Here is a 13890-nt window from a genome sequence, read left to right as displayed (position 1 = left end):
GGAACAGCATATTGGGCTGCATTAGTAGGAGCATTGCTAGCAGATCGAGGGAAGTGAGTATTCCTCTCTTTTAGGCCACATCTGGAGTATTGCGTCCAGTTTTGGTTCTCTTCCCTGCCCCCCCCCCCACCCACACACACAGAAGGGATGTGGACAAATTGGAGAGAGTCCAGTAGAGGGCAACGAAAATTATTAGGGAGCTGGAGCACATGACTTCTGAGGAGAGGCTGAGGGAACTGGGCTTATTCAGTCTGCGGAAGGGAAGAGTGAGGGGAGATTTGATAGCAGCCTTCAACTACCTGAAGGGGGATTCCAAAGAGGATGGAGCTAGGCTGTTTTCAGTGGTGGCAGATGACAGAAGAAAAAGCAATGGTCTCAAATTGCAGTGGGGGAGATCTAGGTTGGATATTAGGAAAAAAAAATTCACTAGGAGTTTGGTGAAGCACTGGAATGGGTTACCTAGGGAGGTGGTAGAATCTCCATCCTTAGAGGTTTTTAAGGCCTGCTTGACAAAGCCCTGGCTGGGATGATTTGGTTGGTCCTGCTTTGAGCAGGGGGTTGGACTAGATGACCTCCTGAAGTCTCTTCCAACCCTAATCTTCTATGATTCATAGTTAGGGCCCTACCAAATTCACGGCCATGAAAAATGTTTCATGAAACTCTCCCCCCCCAACCCCCTGGCTGAAATCTGGTCTTTTCTGTGCCTTTACCCTACACTATACAGATTTCAGAGGGAGACCAGCATTTCTCAGATTGGAAATCCTGACCCAAAAGGGAGTTGCAGTGGGCGTTGCGGTATTGCCACCCTTCTGCGCTGCCTTCAGAGGTGGGCAGCTGTTGGCTGGGCACCCAACTCTGAAGGCAACTCCTGCCAGGAGCAGTGCAGAAGTAAGGGTGGCAATACCATACCATGCCAGCAGCAGTGCAGAAGTAAGGGTAGCAGTACAATAACTTTGCAACCCTCCACAACTCATTTTTGGGTCAGGACTCCTACAATTACAACATTGTGAAATTTCAGATTTAAATGTCAGAAATAATGAAATTTACAATTTTAAAATTCCCTTGACCATGAAATTGACCAAAATGGACCGTGAATTTGGTAGGACCCTATTCCTAATGCTGTGTATCATGCACATGGCCCTTGCCCATCCCTGCAGCATGTGTGGGCCTCCAGAAAAAGCCTGTATCCTTCTATGCAGCTCTGCCTCAGGCTGCAGCCTAATGGGTATGGGAACCCTCACCCTGCCAGGGAAAGGAGCCCAGATTTCAGGCAACAGCAGAATGGGAATTGGGGCTACTAATCACTAGCCATAAACCCTTGCTCTACCAGGAAAAGGAGCTCAGAGTCTAAAAAGTTGAAAAGGGCCTCTGTGTCCCTCCAGCCCTGCTCGACAGACAGGCGCCACATTAAAACCTTAAGAGCACTTCAGGCATTCTGTGACCAGAACATGAGGATTCCGGAGGGGTAAGTGAAAAATCCCTTCCCATGTTCAAAATGATCCTGATTTACCGAGCAAAGCCCTGAGTGGTGGTAGGTTGCTCCTACAGTATTTATTTGGGTGCTAGCCAACCTGCTGGAGCAGACAGGCAGCATTTCAGGCTTTTGGGGACAATCTAGTGAGCCACTTCTACAATCGAGCTATGTACACCAGTATCCCTCTGAAATTGTGTGGGCTCCATGCTAGGATGAATAATATACTACCTCCCCCTGTAAACAGCCAAGGGAGAAAGTACTATACATGCAACTGTAGGAAAAAAAGGCCCAAACAAATAAAACACAGAACTTTTTCAGGATAGAATGTCAATCAGTTTGGCTTGCAAGGAACTCAATATTAGTGACTATCTGCCCTTTCAAGCATTATTAGATATGTGGTTTCCTATTGATGCCTCCTTTGAGGGCATCATGCGATTCAAAAGAGCACATCTGATTAAACGAAGTGTTAAAACAAAGTTTTATATAAAAACAAAGAAATTTTGTAAATATGGGGAGCCTAAAGTTGGTGCAGCAGAAGCTCCCCCAGTGAAAGACACTGTCACAACTTCAGAAAGGGACTTCCTTCCAAAAGGCCCTAGACTGTAAGAGTGATGACTCACTGCACAGCAATTTCTAAGCCTCACTATAGCCATTCAAGACCAAAGGTCTTTCATATATTTAGTGAGGAAAGTCTGTTTCTTGAAAAACAAGTGACTCATTGTCTAGGAGTGAACCTTTCTGGGACCCAGGTTCTGTCTTGGTCAAACCCTTGATGTGATTTGTGACAAACAGTGAATTTGAACTTGTTGGTTACAAGGCAGTCATGTTATGCCCATGAATGGCCATCGCTCATCCTAAATGGATATCTTGTTCATTCAGACTTACAGGTAAAGAGCTTTTTGGGGGAACATTAGAGATATTAATAACTGAGATTAAAAAGAGTCCTCAACCCTCGCTGTCAAAGCTAACATAGCCATCCATTGGTTGCTACCAGCACCAAGGATATCCACGAAGGGACTGTTCCCTGGCAGAGGGGGGAAATCTGGAGCAGAAGCTTCAAAGGGAAGCCAGATAAATTTTCCTCCAAACCAAAAAAAAATCCTCAGCATGACAGACAAAAAGAACCTTTGTGTCTGAAACCTCACAACTCCTGTGCAAGACTCTTCCTTCTGATCCTCCCTCTACCCAGAGTCTTAAGTATTTGGTGGTAGTCACAGCAAGGCACAGGTCTCACATTACACTCTATACTCATACATAAACAACGTGCAAGTCTGAGTCAACTATCTTGGACCAGTCTTGGGTTTTTAATTGCAGTGTAGACATACCACCAGACGCCAAAACAGAGAGGGTTCTTTCTGTAATTTAAACAAAATGATAAAGATTTGCAAAGAACCAAAACTTTATTGCATCAGTCATTTCCTGAGGGTTCATCCAAAGGCTAGGATTGCTAGTGCCAGTCATCAACTTTATCCCCTGAGTGGGTTTCTCAAAATGCGCCTGATGAAATTCCTTCTGAGGACATAGAACCACGCACTTGATGCAATGCAAAATTAGGTATCATTTTCAGATCCAAATTATACTTTGTGGGCTGGTAAATACAAACAACATGCTGAAGCCAACCCTAATTTCATTGTAGACCCTAAAATCTCATAATACGCATCCTTTAAATTCATTACAACATCTCTATCAGGGTGTGTCTTAAAAAAACAACAAACATGGCCATATCGGATAGAACCAGTGCTCCATTGAGTCCAGTATCCAGTGGCTGATTCAGCTGATATCGGTTTAATATGCAAGATACTAGCTAATGGGCAATTATGTACTTGCAGAGGAAGCATGCCACCCCATTAGAGGTTGGCTTATGATTGATTGTTTATATACCTTCCAAAACCAGAGGTCTGTGGCAATGGAAAAAATGTCCTGGGCCAAAAAGAATCTATCTTTGAAGACAGTTCACATAAAGGACACAGAAAAGAGGGAAAGGGAAAGTTGTGGTCCTCCTAGTGCTCCACTGACCCAGAAAGCACTTCGGACTTTCCAGATAGCCAAAGACTTCATGTTTTTCATTCAGAAAACACAGGACTTTTTGAAGCAGTGATTCCATTCATACTGGGTCACACCTGCAGTTAACAGGATGAGCATTGGAAGAGAAGTGTAATTCAGCATGAATTCTCCATTAATTTCTGATAGTTTGGTATCCACACAGAACTCAACCAGGATATTTCATTCGTTAATCTGGTCAAATTTACGTTTCTGGTGTGAGGGGAAACAGCAGGCTCTTTGGGGCAGTGCTCAGCACAGTGTGGCCCTGATCTCTAGATACTATTATAATACAACTATTATAATAAACTCAAAGTTCTGGTGATCTCAGTTACGCTAGTGTTTCTCCAGGAGGTTTGGTTGGAGTCTGATAATCAAGCACCTTAAATGGTTACCAGCCACAGTGGCATTTTGTAGACAGGCACATCAGATTCTATTTTTGAGTATCTGGTGCCCAGTTTAATCACAATGACAAATTCGAGAAGCCTGAGGCTGGTCTTTCTTGTTGCCATTACTTTTGAAAGGCGAGTTTTGAAATTAGTCCCCATATACATACAGGAACCACACTGCTTTTGTCATTAAGAAAAAGGTTATTCTTATAGCTTCATAGAATATCAGGGTTGGAAGGGACCTCAGGAGGTCATCTAGTCCTGCCCCCTGTGCAAAGCAGGACCAATCCCCAACTAAATCATCCCAGCCACGACTTTGTCAAGCCTGATCTTAAAAACCTCTAACGAAGGAGATTCCAGCACCCCCCTAGGTAACCCATTCCAGTGCCTCACCACCCTCCTAGTGAAAAAGTTTTTCCTAATATCCAACCTAAACCTCCCCCACTGGAACTTGAGACCATTACTCCTTATTCTATCATCTGGTACCACTGAGAACAGTCTATATCTATCCTCTTTGGAACCCCCTTTCAGGTAGTTGAAAGCAGCTATCAAATCCCCCCTCATTCTTCTCTTCTGCAGACTAAATAATCCCAGTTCTCTCAGCCTCTCCTCATAAATCATGTGCTCCAGCCCCCTAATCATTTTCGTTGCCCTCCGCTGGACTCTTTCCAGTTTTTCCACATCCTTCTTGTTGTGTGGGGCCCAAAACTGGACACAGTACTCCAGATGAGGCCTCACCAATGCCGAATAGAGGGGAATGGTCACATCCCTCGATCTGCTGGCAATGCTCCTACTTATACAGCCCAAAATGCCATTGGTCTTCTTGGCAACAAGGGCACACTGTTGACTCATATCCAGCTTCTCGTCTATTGTAACCCCTAGGACCTTTTCTGCAGAACTGCTGCCTAGCCACTCGGTCCCTAGTCTGTAGCAGTGCATGGGATTCTTCCTTCCTAAGTGCAGAACTCTGCACTTGTCCTTGCTGAACCCCATCAGATTTCTTTTGGCCCAATCCTCTAATTTGTCTACGTCCCTCTGTATCCTATCCCTACCCTCTAGCATGTCTACCATTCCTTCCAGTTTAGTGTCATCTGCAAACTTGCTGAGGGTGCAATCCACGCCATCCTCCAGATTATTAATGAAGATATTGAACAAAACTGGCCCCAGGACCGACCCTTGGGGCACTCCGCTTGATACCGGCTGCCAACTAGATATGGAGCCATTGATGACTACCTATTGAGCCTGATGATCGAGCGAGCTTTCTATCCACCTTATAGTCCATTCATCCAGCCCATACTTCCTTAGCTTACTGGGAAGAATACTATGGGAGACAGTATCAAAAGCTTTGCTAAAGTCAAGGAATAATACATCCACTGCTTTTCCTCTCATCCACAGAGCCAGTTATCTCATCATAGAAGGCAATTAGATTTGTCAGGTATGACTTGCCCTGGGTGAATCCATGCTGACTGTTCCTGATCACTTTCCTCTCCTCACTTCAAAATTGATTCCTTGAGGACCTGCTCCATGATTTTTCCAGGGACTGAGGTGAGGCTGACTGACCTGTAGTTCCCTGGATCCTCCTCCTTCCCTTTTTTAAAGATGGGCACTACATGAGCCTTTTTCCAGTCATCCGGGATGTCGCCTGATTGCCATGAGTTTTCAAAGATAATGGCCAAAGGCTCTGCAATCACATCCGCCAACTTGTTTAGCACCCTCAGATGCAGAGCATCTGGCCCCATGGACGTGTGCCTGTTCAGCTTTTCTAAATAGACCTAAACCACTTCTTTCTCCACAGAGGGCTGGTCACCTTCTCCCTATACTGTGCTGCCCAGTGCAGTAGTCTGGGAGCTGACCTTGTTCGTGAAGACAGAGGCAAAAAAAGCATTGAGTACATTAGCTTTTTCCACATCCTCTGTCACTAGGTTGCCTCCCCCATTCAGTAAGGGGCTCACTCTTTCCCGTCCTCCTCCTTGTTGCTAACATACCTGTAGAAACCCTTCTTGTTACTCTTAACATCCCTTGCTAGCTGCAACTCTAAGTGTGATTTGGCCTGTTAAGCCTATCTGGTTGCCTGCCATATTTACTATTCTTTCTACACATTGGTATGGTTTGTTCCTGCAACCTCAATAAGGATTCTTTAAAATACAGCCAGCTCTCCTGGACTCCTTTCCCCCTCATGTTGTTCTTTTCAGATAGCTTTCCGTTCAAATAAGTTCATCTCTTCACAATTCTGGGGAAATAGTTCTCCCATCATTTTGTTCAAACCCTTGGAAGGTTGTGGTATAAATGAGTATTCCTACAGCTCTAAAGATATATCTCAAGCATATGATGTACATATGCCAATTGTATCCTGTCCATTTCATTCTTTCCAAACTGCCAAGGCCTTACAGCCTCAAGGTTGCTGCAAGCCAGATGTAAAATCCATGCACTAATTGGCATATTAGGCATTGGAAATCAGTTCACAGAAGCCCTAGAGGAAGGCTGAGGAAGATTTGCATAGCAAATTTTAATTTCTCTTCAGAGATGTCTTTTAATAGGAAGGTGCTACTGAGTTGGTTCCCACATAACTCCTTAGTTTATAAAGCTCTTGCTTTATCTGGAGGCATGTCCATTCTTGCCTGTTGTTAAGCGTAATTTAATTATTATAGTATATCTGCCCCCCTGAGCGCTCCCCTTCTGGAATTTACTGCTCACTATTTCCTATAAGTAATGGATGAGGAGAAAAGCTGTGCAATAGAATGAGAAATTTCTTACTTAATAATTTTCTTTCTGTTAGCAGCTTTTCTCTGAATTCAACCCACCCTGGTAGTCTGGTATAGGGAGACTTACATATATTATCTTAAGGCCAATTTAATATATTAAATCATGTTGTCTTAGTGCTAATAATGGGTTTCCGGACTGTTTCTGCAGCTGTGGAAGAAGTGTTCTGGTGGCCTGAGCTGAAGAATGGAGCTTAATTTTGGGCATTCTAGCAACAAAATTGGACCATCTCCAAATTCCACAGGTGTGGGGGGTGGGGCATTAGTCCATTGGTAATAAATTCAGAGAGAAGCTGCTAACAGAAAATTATCAGGTAAGAAATTTCTCTTTCAATGTGTCATAATTGAGTGAAATCTGAACCATTTTCACTTGAAGACTCAGGTGCTTTTTCTCATTATTTCCTTGCCATATTTCAATTTGCCATTTTTTGCATTAGGCTATAGATTTGTTCAAAGCAATGGTGGGGGAATTATTTTTATAACTGACAGATGTTTACTTTCTTCAAAATTGTGTGGACAGATCCCTGCTCTAAGTGAAGTATTTATCTTCAGCACACAATCAGACTTTTTTTGAGAGCTGTGTCCATATGGCTATGCACAAACGCTACTTAGTTCTTCTGCCTCCAACCTGAGGAATACATAGCCTCAACAGGTTTCAGAGTAACAGCCGTGTTAGTCTGTATTCGCAAAAAGAAAAGGAGTACTTGTGGCACCTTAGAGACTAACCAATTTATTAGAGCATAAGCTTTCGTGAGCTACAGCTCACTTCCTCAGATGCATATCGTGGAAACTGCAGCAGGCTTTATATATACACAGAGAATATGAAACAATACCTACTCCCACCCCACTGTCCTGCTGGTAATAGCTTATCTAAAGTGATCATCAGGTGGGCCATTTCCAGCTGGAAATTGTGCTGGAAATGGCCCACCTGATGATCACTTTAGATAAGCTATTACCAGCAGGACAGTGGGGTGGGAGTAGGTATTGTTTCATATTCTCTGTGTATATATAAAGCCTGCTGCAGTTTCCACGATATGCATCTGAGGAAGTGAGCTGTAGCTCACGAAAGCTTATGCTCTAATAAATTGGTTAGTCTCTAAGGTGCCACAAGTACTCCTTTTCTTATAGCCTCAACAGTTCTTCCTGACTTCAATAAGCAGTGAATAGGGGCTGTTTCAATTTCAAAATATTAATCTCTCCTTTTAATATGTCTGTCTTGTTAAATTTACATTTTGATTCAAAGTTCATTTGTTATTTCTGGTTTAGAAAATAAACTGGGATGATTTAGCTGCCAAAAAAATACCAGCTCCGTTTAAACCTGTAATCCGGGATGAGTTGGATGTTAGTAACTTTGCAGAGGAGTTTACGGAAATGGATCCCACATACTCTCCTGCAGCCACACCACAGACTTCAGAGAGAATATTTCAGGTAATTGTAGATTACAACTCTCTTAAAATATACATTTCTCACATGTATGGCCAGATTTTGTCCTTGCCATGTGTGTTTGTGATTGCCATTGAAGTTACTGGGAGTTGAATGCAGAATCAATGGTCAGAACTGGATCATTAATGTAGTTTTAAATTATGCTATGTTACACCTTTTATATAAATCTTTCTTGAGGGTAGAAATTGTGAATTATTAGTAGAGTTGATAGTTTAATAAACAGCCACTGTTACACTCTTGTACACTTTTTATTATATAATACATGTTTCTCACTTAACCACTGTGTTACATATGAAAAATTAGATTTGATTAGTATCGTTTTTGGGCCCAATCCCTAAGGAAGTCAGTGTCAAATCTCTTGTTGATTTCAATGGGACAGGATCAGGTCTATTACATAAGGAAATATCTTTGCTACCAGATTCTTTTAACCAAATACAGAAGCAAATTAATCTATTTGATAACTGAATTCTGGTTTTGTCTGATTATTCATATGTACAAATTAGGGCTGTTGATTAATCACAGTTAACTCATGTGATTAACTCAAAAAATTAATCGTGATTAATCGCAGTTTTAATCACACTGTTAAACGAGAGAATACCAATAGAAATTTATTAAATATTTTAGATATTTCTGCATTTTCATATATATCTTGTATTCTGTGTTGTAACTGAAATCAAAGTATATATTTTGATTACAAATATTTGCACTGTAAAAATGATAAAAGAAATTGTATTTTTCAATTCACCTCATACAAGTACTGTAGTGCAATCTCTTTGTCCTGAAAGTACAACTTACAAATTTAGATTGTTATATAACTGCACTCAAAAACAAAACAATGTAAAACTTCAGAGCCTACAAGTCCATTCAGTCCTCCTACTTGTTCAGCCAATCGCTAAGACAAACAAGTTTGTTTACATTTACGGGAGATAATGCTGCCCTCTTCTTATTTACAATATCACCAGAAAGTGAGAACAGGCATTTGCATGGCACTTTTGTAGCCAACATGGCAAGATATTTACGTACCAGATATGCTAAACATTCGTATGCCCCTTCATGCTTTGGCCACCATTCCAGAGGACATGCTTCCGTGCTGATAACTCTTGTTAAAAAAAAAGAGTTAATTAAATTGTGACTGAACTTCTTGGGGGAGAACTGTACGTCCCCTGCTCTGTTTTACCCACATTCTGCCATATATTTCTTGTTATGGTAGTCTCAGATGATGACCCGGTATAACATGTTGTTCGTTTTAAGAACACTTTCACTGCAGATTTGACAAAACGAAAAGAAGGTACCAATGCGAGATTTGTAAAGATAGCTACAGCACTTGACCCAAGATTTAAGAATCTGAAGTGCCTTCCAAAATCTGATAGGGACAATGCTTTCAGAAGTCTTAAAAGAGCAACACTCCTATTCAAAAACTACAGAACCCAAACCACCAAAAAAGAAAATCAATCTTCTGCTGGTGGCATCTGACTCGGATGATGAAAATGAACCTGCGTCGGTTCGCACTGCTTTGGATGGTTTTCGAGCAGAACCCTTCATCGGCATGGACACGTCCTCTGGAATAGTGATTGAAGCATGAAGGGACATATGAATCTTTAGCGTATCTGGCACGTAAATATCTTGAGACGCCGGCTGCGACAGTGTCATGAGAACACCTGTCCTCACTTTCAGGTGAAATTGCAAACAAGCAGCGGGCAGCATTATTGCCTGCAAATGTAAACAAACTTCTTTGTCTGAACGATTGGCTGAGCAAGTAATAGGACTGAGTGGACTTGCAAGCTCTAAAATTTTACATTGTTCTATTTTTGAATGCAGTTTTTTTGTACATAATTCTATATTTGTAAGTTCAACTTTCATGATAGAGATTGCAGTATAGTACTTGTATTAGATTAATTGAAAAATATTATTTATTTTGTCTTTTTACAGTGCAAACACTTGTAATAAAAAATAAAGTGAGCACTGTACACTTTGTATTCTGTGTTGTAATTGAAATCAATATATTTGAAAATGTATAAAACCTTGAAAAATATTTAAATAAATGGTATTCTATTATTGTTTAACAGTGCAATTAATCGCATAATTACTCTTTTTAATTGCTTAACAGCCCGAGTACAAATTAGTCTTAATGATAATTAATTGTTTTTGCCTTACTTGTGGATCTCCCATTTCCTCGGGGGGAGGGGAAGAGATGAAGAAGAAGGGGAGGGTCACCCATCTTCAATACACTGTACTGTATCTCAAGCCATATGGAAATCCTCTGTGCAGTAGCATAGCCAGGGAGAGAGTGGGGGGAGCGCCCGCTCCCCCTCTGAGCACAAGAATCATCTTTTTAATTTCTAGGCGCCTTTTTAAACTTTTACGCACCCGGCGGTGCTCCAGCTCCTCGGCGGCGGAGGCCTTCAGTGCCACCAAGGACCCAGAGCGCCACCCGGTGAGTACAAGCGGGTGGCACCTTTTTTATGTCTGCTGCCCCTGTTCGCGCCACATAGCTATACCGCTGATTCTGTGGGTGCAGTGAGGAGAAGGTAGAGGTAAAATCTTGCAGATTTTTGTCCCTCTGGCCCTGGGCCTATAGATGTTTCCACAGAAGACGGGAATCCACCAATACACTGTCCACACAGGTGAAAAATACTTTAACATTTTTTTCTTATTGTGCTTTCTGCAGTTGGAATTCTTCCTATTTGTAATGATTTGAGCTCTTACAATATTTCAGGATGGGAATAATTTTCAGGAGCACCGAAAAGATGTTTTTAAAGATTCAGCGAGATTTAGATGCATTTGAAAATTTTATCAGACACCTTATAATTCTTTTTGGTCACATATTTCATTTATATCTTTGAATTTACTTTAAGTTGTGTTCTTTAAAGTATGTGTCTATTATGAACATAAATGAATGCCATTTTCAACATGTAGTCCACTGGGAAATTGAAAAAGAATAGGATATTATATTTTAATGGTTTGTGTGGTATTAAATAACTGTCAATTTTTGTAGACTTTAATATCTGTTTTCCAAAAGGTTAATTTCACTTATTTTCCAAATACACAAAATAAAATTACTTAAGAAAAAATATTGATCAAACAAGCACTTTAAATATACACTGTGGGGAAATTAGATTTTTAAAAATCCTACACAGTAAGGTCACTATTATACCTGTAGTCTTGGATATATTATTATTTACAGGGAATTAACCTTCCCTGTTTATGAAGTATCCATACTGTTTTATTTTAAGTGATTTTATTTGCTTAGTCAGTTAGAGAAATCCAACTTCTTTGGATATATATCCACCAAAAATACATCAACATTATAATATTTCCATGTGCTACAAATCACATTCAACATATTTACCTTAAATTTTAAATATTTATTTGAATTTCTTGTAGATCTAGATATATTGAACATATTAACTGAAGATAACTCCCCTAACAATGCAGCACACCATTTTTGTTTTGCCATTTAGAGCAATTTTTAGACATATGCCCCATCACGCTGTAAACTTACCTGATACCTTAACTATAGGTGTCTTGAGAAGCTAGCCAGTTTGAAGTATGAACCTGTGTCACCAATGAAAAAGAACTGAATCTGTGAGTCAGATTTTCTGAACATTTTTTTTACACAATCTCTTATTTTTAATTTTTTTTTTAAAGAAAAGAAGATTGTATAACCTCTTTCAGGAAGGCACTTTTCTATTGATTTAAAATGAAGTTGCATCTTTACCTTGAATATAATAACATTTACCCATCTTTCAGTTGATTACTTTTTACTGTCTGCCTTATGATATGCTATATAGACAACCTCAAGACTTTACATTTATCTTCTGTCTTTGTTCTGTAGGGATATTCTTTTGTTGCTCCTTCTATCTTGTTCAAGCGCAATGCAGCCACAGTAGATCCTGTTCAATTTCATATGGGAGTTGAAAGACCTGGAGTTACAACTATTGCCAGAAGTGCTATGATGAAGGTAATGATAATATCTAAATAAAAATAACCCTTGATAATTTGAAGATGCTCATGATTTACAAGGTAATAATCTTATTTTAGGCTAAATAAATTCTGAATCCAGAGGCTGAAGTACTAATTAGTTGTTGAGAAGTAATTTACAGTCATTATGCAGTTATCTGCTCTTTGTCTGGTCATGGATCTTCCGCCAATTAGAGCATTCAGTTTACATACTATACAGTTAAGAAATAACTTGAGTCCAACCTTGAAAAACTGTTGTTAAAAATCACAACAGTGACACACCCTTACCAGCAGAAGAGCAATGAAAATATTAACAATACTTTTACTCAACTGTCAAAATGGTACTCACCCTAGGTAAGTAGATGTTTTCAAAGCTGCTCCGGTTATTAACTCGCATCTCTCTTTCTAGGATATGTCTGCCTATATTTGCATAGATAGATACAGCTAGAAATAGATTCTGTATGATAACCATCATTGTGGTGTCTCCAAATAACCACACAGTTCGTGGATCAATATCTGTAAATCATCCCTGACACTGTCTAAATATTTTTGTAGCTCAAGCTATTCTGATAGTAAATTTAATTTCAGAATTTTTGTTTAAAGTGTCTTAAATATGTGTGTATTCTCTGCACCATTAGAGAAGTTTATGTATATAATTACACATTATTATTATCAGACAGTCTCAATTTATACTATGTTGTTTACCAAAATGAGATCGCTTTTGAAACTGTATATTTGGATCTTTAAATGCAGATGAATAATTATGACCAAAATTTATTGTGTCTTTGACTGTGTACCAAAAGTATTACATAGAACTAAATACAGTCAGTTTCATGACAGGACTCTCCATTTTATCATCACTATGAACTGGATCTGAAAGAGAAACCACTGGGAGAAGGAAGTTTTTCCATCTGTCGAAAGTGTTTACACAAGAAAACTAGCCAAGAATATGCAGTAAAAATAATTAGCAAAAGGTATACGTATTTACTAAGACAATAAAAACTTTTTTTTTTGCTTAGTATCACCAATGAACTAGAATAATATTCACTGAATTTTGCATGTGAAAAAAATGTTGGTTTAAAACATCAGTTTTCGTTTGAGAATTCAAAAGGCATCATATGGTAATATGAATTTTTTTAACTGGAAGATTTTGAAGTTTGGGGCTAACTTGTAGAATGGGATAAAGAGGAAAGAAACATCCATAATACTTTTCTTGTGCAGATTTGTTCCCAGTTGTTCTGTGCCCCCGTTACATTCCTCTCCCAGCAGAATAGTTTGTTGGGTCCTCTCAGAGTCTGTGGATCAATCTGGGATCTTTAGAAGGTCAGGGCCATCTGAATGGTAGTCCATGGTAGCTTACCCTGCACCCCAGTTGGCTTCCAAGCAGCATAAAGCCAGTGGCTGATCTGGGGATCCCCAGCATGGATTCAGAGACAAGCACAAAGTTAATATCTCAGGCTGTATTAACTTTCTGTGAGAAGCTCAACTAGGCCAACGAGGGATGATGTGTATCCCTTTCCTGACTCACTGTGGGGCCCAGGACAAGGGAAACACTTCTGTGGGGGCAGCTGATCTACTTTCTGTGATCCTCTGATTCCAGAATTCTAGTGGCAGATGAATTAGAATGAATGGAAATCTTGATTGATTGATTTATTTTTTCAATGTGTTGTTACCTTCCTTTCCTCAGCGTTCACTGAAACAATTGTGCATATCAGTTTGTAGACTGCTTGCAAGGAAGGAAAGGGTTGGGAAAGTGTGAATATTTAGTAACCAAATAGATAGATGATGACCACTTTGGCATCATGACTCTCCCCAGTCTATTTGG

General features: G+C 40.0%; 1 protein-coding gene across 4 annotated transcripts in view; it reads left to right on the top strand.

Annotated features, from left to right (window-relative positions):
- RPS6KA5 (ribosomal protein S6 kinase A5) overlaps positions 1-13890 on the top strand; it is a 190441-nt gene that overhangs the window by 138976 nt on the left and 37575 nt on the right. For all 4 annotated transcript variants that reach the window (XM_073349430.1, XM_073349429.1, XM_073349427.1 and 1 more), the window contains 3 exons: positions 7929-8090; positions 11941-12066; positions 12906-13039. In XM_073349430.1, coding sequence (XP_073205531.1) covers positions 7929-8090; positions 11941-12066; positions 12906-13039 — 422 coding nt within the window. The remainder of the gene's footprint in view (positions 1-7928; positions 8091-11940; positions 12067-12905; positions 13040-13890) is intronic.

Source organism: Lepidochelys kempii, chromosome 6 (assembly GCF_965140265.1).
Source record: "Lepidochelys kempii isolate rLepKem1 chromosome 6, rLepKem1.hap2, whole genome shotgun sequence".
Classification (NCBI taxonomy): domain Eukaryota; kingdom Metazoa; phylum Chordata; order Testudines; family Cheloniidae; genus Lepidochelys; species Lepidochelys kempii.
This window is presented reverse-complemented; position numbering and strand designations above follow the sequence as displayed.